General features: G+C 39.1%; 2 protein-coding genes across 2 annotated transcripts in view; one reads left to right on the forward strand and one right to left on the reverse strand.

Annotated features, from left to right (window-relative positions):
* Positions 1 to 66: 66 nt before the first annotated feature.
* LOC119794484 (neuferricin) lies at positions 67 to 7,758 on the forward strand. Its single transcript, XM_038302076.1, has 4 exons — positions 67 to 416; positions 492 to 632; positions 5,335 to 5,521; positions 5,631 to 7,758. Exons 1-4 carry the CDS (start codon positions 134 to 136, stop codon positions 5,803 to 5,805), a joined length of 786 nt encoding a protein of 261 aa, XP_038158004.1. The 5' UTR covers positions 67 to 133; the 3' UTR covers positions 5,806 to 7,758.
* ankfy1 (ankyrin repeat and FYVE domain containing 1) overlaps positions 5,911 to 12,205 on the reverse strand; it is a 33,240-nt gene continuing 26,945 nt past the window's right edge. The window contains exons 21-25 of the mRNA XM_038302075.1: positions 10,903 to 10,993; positions 10,171 to 10,295; positions 9,934 to 10,080; positions 9,769 to 9,859; positions 5,911 to 7,472 (exon numbers count right to left, since the gene is read on the reverse strand). Of these exons, the coding sequence (XP_038158003.1) occupies positions 7,340 to 7,472; positions 9,769 to 9,859; positions 9,934 to 10,080; positions 10,171 to 10,295; positions 10,903 to 10,993 (587 nt within the window). The 3' untranslated portion in view covers positions 5,911 to 7,339. The remainder of the gene's footprint in view (positions 7,473 to 9,768; positions 9,860 to 9,933; positions 10,081 to 10,170; positions 10,296 to 10,902; positions 10,994 to 12,205) is intronic.

Below are 12,205 nucleotides of genomic sequence, written 5' to 3' on the forward strand. Positions count from 1 at the left end.
CGCTGAGCCGTTCGCGCATGCGCTCTTTAGTCGCCGGTGGATCGCTGAGCCGTTCGCGCATGCGCACTTCAGTCACCAGTGGATCTGTAGGACCAGCTTCTTCTCTCCTTTTCCACATTAAAAGAATAAAGCGATGTTCTTAGACGGAAAACCAAACATGCTGAGTTACGCTTTGGTGACGTGTTTGTCTGTTTTAGCGGCAGTGCTGTTTTTCACTCCCGATTCGCCTGTTAATGTGGGAAATGAGTCAGAGAAGGGGCCCCCAGGAGCCCGGCTATTAAACAGGATGGACCTGTCTCTATACAATGGAGAGGAGGGCAGCAAAGGTCTTTATTTGGCTCTTCTGGGGCAGGTTTTTGATGTGCAGAAAGGACACAAACATTATGGACCCGGTGGTGCTTATCACTCTCTGGCAGGTGATGCAGCCTCTGACTGATTTCTAACCAATAATGCTCATGTGCTGCTGTGTCCAACACTGTTTGTGTTTTCAGGGACAGATGCCTCCCTGGCCTTCATCACGGGAGACTTTACAGAAAGTGGGCTGATAGATGATGTGTCCAGTTTGTCTCCTCTGCAGGTGGGGGCCCTTTATGACTGGCTGGACTTTTATCACAGGCAATACCACCATGTTGGTAAGGACGCTTTGATTTTTAGATTTCTATTTATTTATTTTGTGGGGAGCACATTATAGGGGTGTCACCCAAAAAGAAAAAATAAATATTTGATTACTGGAATTAGAAATACAACTTGAAAAACATTTTAACTGGGTATTTTAAATTAAATTATTAAGGATTATTTCTGAGTTTTACTTTTTAGCCAGTGTTAAAGTTTTGCAAGTTTGACAGTTAATTGTGTTCATTTACTTAATTCTTTAATCCTAGTAAAAAAAAAACACTCTTCAATATGATCATAAATACATTTTTAATAACACATTTAAAAAGATAAATCTATTTCTAATAAATCCTTTTTGCATTAGTGTTTTTCCCCTCTCACACTTAGTTTTTGCCTGACCCTTGTAAAAAAAAAATCAATTGCTAAAAGGTTCAAAAGCTGTTTATAAACTGTTACTAAACTGTTCCTAACTTGTTCTAAAACATTATTAGGCTGTGAGTAAACTGTTACTAAGCTGTTAATAAACTGCTACTAAGCTGTTAATGACCTGCAGTTCTAAAACATTAAGACTGTAACTAAAGTGTTATTAAGCTGCTAATAAAATGCTAGTTCGCTGTTACTAAGCTGTTCTAAAACATTAATAGGCTATAACTAAGCAGCTATTAAGCTGTTACTAGGCTGTTCTAACAACATTAATAGACTGTAACCAAAGTATTGAGCCAATAATGAACTGCTACTGAGCTGTTCTAAAAACATTGAAGATAAATCTCCATCGCAGTCTCAGACTCCAACAGGTATTCTCCTGTATTTAGCTCCACCCATCTTCCCTTTAGCTGCTTAAGAAAAGCAGGCCCAAACCATGATGCTGCCACCACCATGTTTGACAGTGGGGACGGTGTGTTCTGGATGATTAACTGTGCTGCTTTTGTCCCAAACATAACCTTTTTAAATAAATTTTGATTTTGGTTTCATCTGACCAAAGCACCTACTCCCACGTTTGCTGTGTCTCCCAGGTGGCTTGTGGCAAACTTTAAACAATACTTTTTATGGATATCTTTATTAAATGTTTTTCTTTAAGATTCTTGTCCTATGGACAGTCTGCCCCCTCAGCTGTAGATCTCTGCAGTTCATCCAGACTGATGAACTCTTGTCTGCATCTCCGATCTTGTTTTAGCTGAAGTTCAGAGGGACGGGCGGGTCTTGATAGACCTGCAGTGGTCTGATACTCCTTCTATTTCAATATTATTAATTGCACAATGCTCCTTAGGATGTTAAGAGCTTGGGAAATCATTTCCTCTTCTTGTGTATTTTAAAGGTGGTTGGAAAACAATGTACAGGTGCTGGTCATAAAATTAGAATATCATGAAAAAGTAGATTGATTTCAGTAATTCCATTTAAAAAGTGAAACTTGTATATTATATTCATACATTACATACAAACTCATATATTTCAGATGTTTATTTTGTTTAATTTTGATGATTACAAATAACAACAAATGAAAATCTCAAATTCATCATATCAGAAAATTAGAATATTACTGAAGACCAATAAAAACAAAGGATTTATAGAAATGTTGGCCAACTGAAGAGTATGAACATGAAAAGTATGAGCATGTACAGCACTCAGTATTTAGTTGGGCCTCCTTTGGCCTGTATTACTGCAGCAATGCGGCGTGGCATGGAGTCGATCAGTCTGTGGCACTGCTCAGGTGTTATGATAGCCCAGGTTGCTCTAATAGTGGCTTTTAGCTCTTCTGAATTGTTGGGTCTGGTGTATTGCATCTTCTTCTTCACAATACCCCATAGATTTTCTATGGGGTTAAGGTCAGGAGAGTTTGCTGGCCAATTAAGAACAGGGATACCATGGTCCTTCAACCAGGTACTGGTAGCTTTGGCACTGTGTGCAGGTGCCAAGTCCTGTTGGAAAATGAAATCTGCATCTCCAAAAAGTTGGTCAGCTGCAGGAAGCATGAAGTGCTCTAAAACTTCCTGGTATGTGGCTGCGTTGACCCTGGACCTCAGAAAACACAATGGACCAACACCAGCAGATGACATGGCACCCCAAACCATCCCTGACTGTGGAAACTTTACACTGGACTTCAAGCAACGTGGATGAAGTGCCTCTCTTCTTTTCCTCCAGACTCTGGGACCTTGATTTCCAAAGGAAATGCAAAATTTACTTTCATCAGAGAACATGACTTTGGACCACTCACCAGCAGTCCAGTCCTGTTTCTCTTTAGCCCAGGCAAGACGCTTCTGACGCTGTCTGTGGTTCAAGAGTGGCTTGACACAAGGAATGCGACAGCAGAAACCCATGTCTTTCATACGTCTGTGTGTGGTGGTTCTTGAAGCACTCACTCCAGCTGCAGTCCACTCTTTGTGAATCTCCCCCACATTTTTGAATGGGTTTTGTTTCACAATCCTCTCCAGGGTGCGGTTATCTCTCTTGCTTGTACACTTTTTTCGACCACATCTTTTCCTTCCCTTCGCCTCTCTATTAATGTGCTTGGACACTGAGCTCTGTGAACAGCCAGCCTCTTTAGCGATGACCTTTTGTGTCTTGCCCTCCTTGTGCAAGGTGTCGATGGTCGTCTTTTGGACAACTGTCAAGTCAGCAGTCTTCCCCATGATTGTGTAGCCTATAGAACTAGACTGAAAGACCATTTAAAGGCTTTTGCAGGTGGTTTGAGTTAATTAGCTGATTAGAGTGTGGCACCAGGGGCCATCAATTTTGAACCTTTTCACAATATTCTAATTTTCTGATATGATGAATTTGAGATTTTCATTTGTTGTCATTTGTAATCATCAAAATTAAACAAAATAAACATCTGAAATATATGAGTTTGTATGTAATGTATGAATATAATATACAAGTTTCACTTTTTAAATGGAATTACTGAAATCAATCTACTTTTTCATGATATTCTAATTTTATGACCAGCACCTGTATAGGTGCATTACTGCCACCTTCCAGGTTGGACTGTGAGCCGGGATGTCTCGTATTTTATTTTCCTTTAATCTTAGCCCAAGCACTTTTCTATGCTGGGAAATCTTTTTATATCCAAATCCAGCTTTAAACTTCTTCACAGTATCAGGGACATGCCTGGTGTTTTCCCTGTTTTTCATGATGCTCTCTGCTCCTTTAGCAGACCTCTGAGAAAATCACAGAGCAGGTGCATTTATACAGAGGTGGATTTTATTTATCGTCAGTCTTTCAGATCAACATTGGATCATTCCGAGATCCTCACTGAACTTCTGGAGAGAGTTTGCTGCACTAAAAGTAAAGGAGCTTATTCATTTTGCATCTCCACACCCCCCCCCCCCCCCCCCCCCCCCCGCTTTTATTTATTAGTTTAAAATATCCAGTAAATCTTGTTCCACTAGATGATTGTGTCCCACTTGTTGATTCCTTACAAAAAATGTACAATTTTCTATCTTTGTATGAGGCCTGAAATGTGGCGAAATGTTGAAAAGTTCAAGCAGGTTGAATCATTTAATCATTTATGGTTTGAAAAATAATTTTCAAATTTAAGTATTTAATAGTAGATTTAAAAAATACAGCTATTTTAAAAATATAGATTTTTATTTAAAATGTACAATTACAATTCACCTTTTTTTAGTGACTCTGCTGGTTCTCCATATTTTTCATCATCTTCAGGTGTTTTTACTGCATATTTGCACCATGTATGTTTAATGCTCTGAACTTCTGTATCGATGCAATTTTGCACCATGTTTTTTTTTCTCCCACTGTTCATATTTGATCACTGCTGCACTTTATAGAATGGAAATGTTGTGAAAGCTGCACAAAATTAAATTTCTTTTTGTGTACTGTGTGTGTACAAAATGACGATAAAAGTTGTCTAAGTTAAAACACATTTTTACTATTATCACCATCTGGGTCAGACTTAAGTTGATAACCTAAACACTGATAGGACGACAAGACATTTTCATTTTTTCTCGCCAGAAGGTTCCTTTCAGCATACTTTGTAAATTTGTTGCTCTAATGAGATTTTCATTATGCATTTGAAAACCAGTTCTTACATGGATCAATTTATTTCTATGCTAAACTGAGTCTAAACCTATTTAAAAAGGGTCATGTATAGAGCAGGATAGGTCACCTGCTGGAGTCATCTTCTGGTGAACTTCGTCTGTAAAACATATTTATAATCTATTTTCTCATTTTATTTTGTTGCAGACAGCAGTCCACCCCGTTTTGTTTGGCAAAACTATGTTTCTTCATTTTTAACCAGCCCTAATCTAACCATAATACCAGTATAAAATTTGCTCTCGTTCAATAATATGGGATTTAGACACAAGTTTGGACAAGAGTCCATTTTCTGACCAATGAAAATTAATTGCACATCTTGTCTTGCCTATTTTGAAGAGTAGATAAGAGGAACGGGGCTTTTTTTTTATTTGAAGTTAAACAATCCACTGGACTTTGTTTCGAAGTTTGAAGATGCATTGTAGGCATTTTTTTTATATGTACAACTCAGAGAAACTGAATATAATTTTAATAATAATGCTTTAGTTGAAGTGTTTTATCCCACTATTAAAACAATCCAGATTAAATGCATGACGTTTCTTGGCGTGATTATAGATGTTTTGTATACATGAAGGTGCTGTAGATGTAAAACTGAAATGGTGAAGACTAAATGTGAAATATCCTTTGTGCACTGATCTGTAGGTGGAAATCCTATCTGAAGAATGTTGGTAATTTCAGGGTTGGTGGTGGGACGGTTCTATGATGAGAGCGGACAGCCCACAGAGGCCCTGCTGGAGGTGGAAGCATTACGAGCAGAGGGCCAGAGACTGAAGGCCCAGTCCGAGGCGGAGAAGGTTCACTTTCCAGCCTGCAACTCTGAGTGGAGCTCAGGCCGAAGCGGAAGAGTCTGGTGCTCCACTAAGAGGTATGAAAATGGCTGGGGGCTGACGTTCCACAGAATGAAACATTTATAGGGAAAAATAAAAATCAATCCGCATTTATAGTGCTTTTCTTTTCCTTTCCCTCTTATGCAGCGGTGGAGTAATAAGAGACTGGAAGGGTGTACCACGAAAGCTTTTCTCCCCCGTTTCCGGTCGTGTGCAGTGTGTTTGCATCAGAGATCCGTCTGCAGCAGCAGAAGATCCCAACCTGCAGAAATACGATGGCTGCGCCTCAGACGCTGACTCATGCATGCTGGGAGATGACTGAGTCTGGTCAAAAGGAAAAAACACAAGGCCCGAGTCATCCCTGCAGGAAACATTTCAGAAAAGGAAATCACAATGAACCCTTTTATAAAGAATATGAGACACTGGACAGTTTGTCGATGACCTTTATGTAAAGTTGTCCTCCCTTTCTCTAAAAGAATACACCAGGAAGAGACAGGCTAGATATCTGAGCGTACAGATACGATACAATGTGCATAAAAGATTAAACAATGTGCATAAAAGATTAACAGAGGCGAAATCATTTTTTTTTCTTTTTAGGTTTGTCACAATGACAAGCACAAACTGCATTTAAGTACAAAACAGTTGTAGTGGTCAAAAAATATCACACATTTATCTGTACAATTGAACAATAGTTGAAGAGGCCGCTCCACTCGGCTGTTCCTCTTAGTCCACATCCCTCAGTGATCTGAAATGCTCCTGATAAAGTGCACCAAATGGGATGGGTCGCCATGGTTACAGGTAGGAATGAGCACATCATGGTTGGTTAAAAAAAAAAAGGAATGTTAATTAGTGAGCCTTTTTGAAACATGATTTAAGATATAATTGATGTATGAAGGCTACAAAATAAACTGTTTGCATAAACATGAGATGAATTTAGCTGGCAGGTTCTTCATTATTTTAGTGGATGAAAGATTATTTTACAGCTGGAGGCAAACATGTTTTATAAATGGAAATTTGAAAAAAAAAAAAAAAAAAAAAAACTTTGTAAACCTAATACGATTTTATTTTTTCTAAATGTTTATTAAAAAAATTTTAATGTTATTTTTCCAAATTTCTCTTTTTCAGATTGCATTTTACGGATCACATTCTCTCCAGGATGTTTGTTCTGCAGTGAGGAGCTGCAATCTCATTGGTTAAGTAGCCATCTTTCCAATTGGGCTTAAAGTGAAAAGAATCTGCAAAACCAAAACACAGCGTGAAAAGAACGCAATCTCAAAAAAAAGAATGAGGAAAAAAATCAAAGATACTATAAAAACATTGATATTTAGAAGTTTTCCCATTTTTCTTTCATTTCTGGATGGCATGGTTTTCAAATTTCCATTTACTCAACATGTTCTTTGCTGGAACAACTATGAAAGCACTTCTGTTTAATTCAGTTTGTTTTAATAACCTTAATTCTTTGTTTGGGTCAGTTATTAGAAAATCATAAGAATGTGACAGATTACTGCATGAATCATTAAATCTATATAAATTATTCATTTCATAATGCTGTGTGGTTCTGCTTTGGGAGGATCCAGATTTCTGCCTGTAATAACAGGAGCAAAAACATCACTGATGTTGAGAAACTCCATCCTGCTGCTGGTGGAGCTGCTCATATCTGCCTTAAGATGCTTTGATTGAAGCCGACAAACAGAAAACGTTTCCCTCTAGAAGATTAATAGCTTTTCCTCGTAGGCCGGAGTAGTAGAAAGATGGAGGTCCTTAGAATCTCCTGCTTCTGGTGTCCGTTCTCCTGGTGTTCCTGAATAGCAGTGGCGAGTCGGCCATGGCCGATGGAAGAGTTGCCGGTCGTGGCATTAGGACACCCCGCCCAGAGTCAGTACGTCGAAGCAGATGTCGCACACTCGGACTGGCTTGTTCAGGTCAAACTTGATGATTGGAATCTCCTTTATAGAGCACTTGTGGCACAACAGGCGCCCACAATGGCGGCTAGAGAGGAAGAAAGGGACCGATTAAAGTGTTGGACAAGATCGTTTCTAAAAGCTGGTTTATTTAACAGTTAAATCCTCACAGGAGAGAAATCTTACCACAAACTCTGCTGCTTCTTTTTAACCTCTTAAAAACCCACCTAATTTTGGGTAATCCTTGCCTATTTTGCATCCCCCGATGTAAAAGCAAATAACTGAGGAACTGTAAAGTGACATGTGTGATATGTCATTTGAAAGCTAGCACATTCTAGTTTCTGAAAATATAAATAAAAGCAGTGTGACTAAAACAGAGCCTAAACTGATCCAGTTCAAACATGACTCAAAGTTGTTTTTTTTCCTTCTTGAAAATAATAGGTCTTTTTTTTAACAGTCTCATTGTATTACATGTGTCCCACATCATGTCAACAACAACTGCAGAAAATTTCAGACCTCTAGGTTTAACGGTTCCAGAGCTTTGAGGCCAGATTGTGCTAATTGTCCCATAGAATAACACTGAAGCATTTTGATGACCACAAAACATTTATGGAGCAAGTATTTTTCCACTTTTTTTCATTTTCATCTGATTATTAACTCGTGTGTGTGTGTGTGTGTGTGTGTGTGTGTGTGTGTGTGTGTGTACTTTCAGCTTAATAATTCATTCATTGAGCTTTTTTGAACAAAAATAAAGCTAATTTTTGAACTGTGAAAACTGTTCAAGAAGCTCATTTCCTTTAATAAATTGGACTGAACTCCAATAGTTTACACAGTTATTACAGAGGAACCCATTCTGTCGTTTGGATCCTGCAGCATCATTTCACTCCTTTTATGGACAACTCAGAGCAGCCTGCACCACCCATCTGTCTGATTAAATCAGAGCAGCAAAATGGTTGCTTTAAAGACGCTGCTGGAAGAAGAGAAGCGATGGGAAGAAGTCCTGCAATAAACCAGCAATGTTGATGTTTTTTCGGCACAGTAGAGCATGGCGTGACACCGACACTTCTAGCGACACGCCTTTGGATTACAGAGCCTTAGATTAGACTCTAATCTAAGAGCTCTGTTCCCTTTCTGATCCAAAGAGCCATTTTAGTCTGAGCCCAGGAAAATAAAAGTTGTTCACAGCTGCAAATGTTGCATTATTTTGTTAAATATCTGCAATAGAAAATCTGTTGCAATTTTAAACAAGAAATTATTTTTTGTTTTTATTTTCAAACTAACAATAATAATAAAGAGCAAGGACTGATTTTGGGTTTTGTTCAATAGATTTTATATAAAAAATAAATAATCATTCTTTTTCATTCCATGGTAAATCAAAATGTTCTTTAAAAACCTGCAATAGCTTGTAGGAATGCCATTTTATCAATAAACAATTTTTTTTTTGTCGAAGAGCCAATATTGTGTTTTCTTGTATCGGCATTGACGAGTGCATGCGCTCACTGATTCGTTCAGCAGCCTTGCCTTAAGATTGCATGCATGCACTGCTGCTCTCTGCATTTGCTATGCATCACTGTTTGTTTGATTGAATTAAGATTTGTGTAACATTTTTTTTATTTTTTATTACGTAAACAGAGAAAGAAAAAACTAAACACTATTAGCTTCATTAAATGTTTGGGGGGTAAAAAATTTAACCACTGGTTTACTAACCCCAGAATAAGGTCAAAGGCCTTTAAAACCCATATTCTCCATTACAAACCTAATGCATTCAATTCTAGCCTTTATAACACAGATGCACTGATCGGATATCGGCTCTGGGATTGACTAATTAGCTGGATGTGATATCGGCTGAATGATGCCGCTCCATCATTCTAAGCAAGGCATTCCTATTACCGGTAATATCAAACACAGCAGTACTGATACGAAGATCTACAGGCAGCTTTCAGGCAGTTTATATTAAATCTGTGATTGGATTCTCTGGGAAATTGTTATTTTAGAAACACAAACAGAACCAACTGACAGATTCACTTAATAGTTTATTCCTTCATTTCATTGTGGTTCTGTAGTTAAAATAGGGCAGCAACACAGTGCAAATAATACTACTGCTCCTCATAATAATTGGAATAATAGTATTCATAACAATAATAATAACACGGTCCATTTATGGATAATATATTTGGTTATATAAAATGGGGGTATTTATGTTTTAATATAAATATGTGCATCATCCAATTATTTCATCTGTGACTGGATCTCTACAGCCTCATGCTTGATTCTCATTAAACGGTAGAAACTTTGACCAAAAACACAGAAGCAGCAGAGTTTGTGACACATTTGTTGTTCTGAAACCTGCGAACCACCGTAAGAAGAAAAGTGGGCTGACTAACCAGTGATGTTTCCGTGTCGTAACGCCAAACTTGGCGTTGCATTCATAGCAGTTGGACCCATCACACCAAGGGGGCTCTTTGGACAGCATATCTTTGGAACCAGAAGATGGTTTAATTACACGAAGAAAGAAAAAACAGAGGAGGAAAAAAAGCATGAAAACCCACCTAGAAGGCGGAAAAGCAATTGCTTTGTTGCAACTTGGTAGTTGAAAATATTGATGCCCTGATTGTTTGTGACCCCCAGGCGGGCCCCGGCCCTCACAATGGCGCGGCACAGGTTGGCGTTCCCTTTCATGTAGGCCAGAAGCAGAACTGCGATGAAGCAGATATGATCACAGACTGTTTTTACACCAAAAGGCAGCATGTGCAGAAAAGTAAAAATGAAAATTAACACAACAGTACCAGCATTCCCGTCTCCATCTGGCTTGTCTAGAGGATATTCTGGCATACACTCCAGGAATAACTCAAAGATGGCTGCCGCGTTCTCTTTACCATAATGGCCCAGCACGTGCATCAGTGACTGACCCCTGAGCAGAGATTTTTTTTCCTTTAATATTTCCCATTTCTTTGCTGTCATGGTGGTTTTTCTGCACATTAAGCCAGGCATACACTGTGCGATATCGTTGCACGCAGCTACAGCTCAAACTGTATGATGAAATCACACGGTTTAAAAGTTCACAGCTCACAATGCATGTTCTCACACTGCAGCCCGATGCTCTGATGTGATCCACCTGCTCACAATGTACGTCTGAAAAATCATGTCGGACTCAGCTCTGAACAGACTCGTCAATCTGGAAGAAGAAGAAGAAGAACTCCCTTGTTTGCACATGCGCAGTGGAGGTTCTGGTAAATCGGCTCGTAGCTCTGCTTCGACAGCAGAATTTGTCCACAATCACCTTAAGATGGCCGACTGAATTCCAAACATGTTTGATTTTCTCCCGACCTTATGATTCCTGATGGGGAGGTGGTCGTGAGAGGCTGATCGCCCCTCGTTACCCCCTGTATGCTACATGACACACGATGAGGCTGAAATTCACGTACGACTGGAAAATCGGCCCAAAAAGGGTAAAAAAAAAAAGTCTTACAATGTATGCCTGGCTTTAGTGAAACATGTAACTGAGAGGGTTGGCGTACCTGAGATTGAAGGCCTCGGCATCAACGTTGGACTCTGTGAGAAGGGTTCTGACATTGTTAAGGCGGCCCTGCATCACAGCCAGATGCAGAGCTGGAGAAACGGTGGCAGAAAAAAGGATGACTATTAGAATCCTGACAGGATAAAAATAAGACTTTCATTTAAAGTAAAAAAAATTACATTTATTCATGTTTCTCAACGACATAACTCCCTTCAAATAATTTGGAAGCAAGTGAAAACACGGGCCATGTGAGGATAAGCTGGAGTGTAAAGCTGCCCTGCCCCAAACCTCCACCACCTTAGACTGTGATTCCTGTTTACTCCAACCTGCTGCTGTTAAACTGGACTGACTGGTTCCTGCATGGCATCAGTTTCAAAGACAAGAATAACGCCTCCTTTCAAAATTGTTTGGTTGTTGCAAAACCTTAAAATTAGATCCATGCAACACGGCATGTTCACCCAAAAAAATGAAAACACAAAAACACTCATTTTTTAAAAGGCATAAAAACATCCAAAACAATCATCAATGATAAGATGCATGAAGCAGCTGGATGGATCCATTTATTCATTCCCATCAAAACTGAGAATGTGTGTAAAAGCAGGTCTGATGGCTCCAACCAGGGCTGCAACTAACAATTATTTTGCATATGGAAATTACACCAAGTGAAACTGTGGGTGAAGTTTCTCAGTCATCCAGCTCATAGTCATTCCAAAAAAGTAAGTGTCTTCAAACTTGGAATCAAAGTTTTTTAGCTTTCAAAAACCTACAATGCAGCAACTGAGGTAATCCCTTCCTGCTATGATCGCAGCCCCATCCCCTTTACAGGGGAACAGAAGACCTTGCCTATTCAGCCAGGCCAGCAATTCCCTTTAACAACCCCTTTAAGAGACATAGACAGGTATGGGGTACTGCAGGCTAACAAAAGAGGCCAAACAACCCCCATTCCAAAGGGGTGGACCCGTTCATCCGTTTCAATCTGCATGTTTTCTAAGCCAAAACAAGGCTTTGTTGGGCTACTGCATAAAGCCTGGAACTCAACGCTATTCCTGACATCTTGAATTTAAAAAGCTTCCTGTATGAGAAGCAAAACGTCCAAAAACTTGGAAACAAAGTCCAGTGGATTGTTTTTTGGAATGACCATTTGAAGCTCAAACTTTTCCACTTGTGGAGATCTGGATATGGCATATTGGCAGATGAAGTATTTATTTTTTCATCTTAAATGCAAAATGTTCATTCATTCATACATACATACATACTTTCAATGGAGCGCTCCATTGAAAGCTGCTGCTGCTGCCACAGTGCAT

The sequence above is a fragment of the Cyprinodon tularosa genome, unplaced genomic scaffold (genome assembly GCF_016077235.1).
Source record: "Cyprinodon tularosa strain WSP-4 unplaced genomic scaffold, ASM1607723v1 ctg481, whole genome shotgun sequence".
Lineage (NCBI taxonomy): Eukaryota > Metazoa > Chordata > Actinopteri > Cyprinodontiformes > Cyprinodontidae > Cyprinodon > Cyprinodon tularosa.

Bases quoted from the DNA above. Each gene is read 5' to 3' on its own strand.
- LOC119794484 (XM_038302076.1), top strand. From the start codon at position 134: ATGTTCTTAGACGGAAAACCAAACATGCTGAGTTACGCTTTGGTGACG. The intron at 417-491 runs GTGATGCAGCCT...TTGTGTTTTCAG, and splicing joins TGCTTATCACTCTCTGGCAG to GGACAGATGCCTCCCTGGCC. The intron at 633-5,334 runs GTAAGGACGCTT...TGGTAATTTCAG, and splicing joins CAGGCAATACCACCATGTTG to GGTTGGTGGTGGGACGGTTC.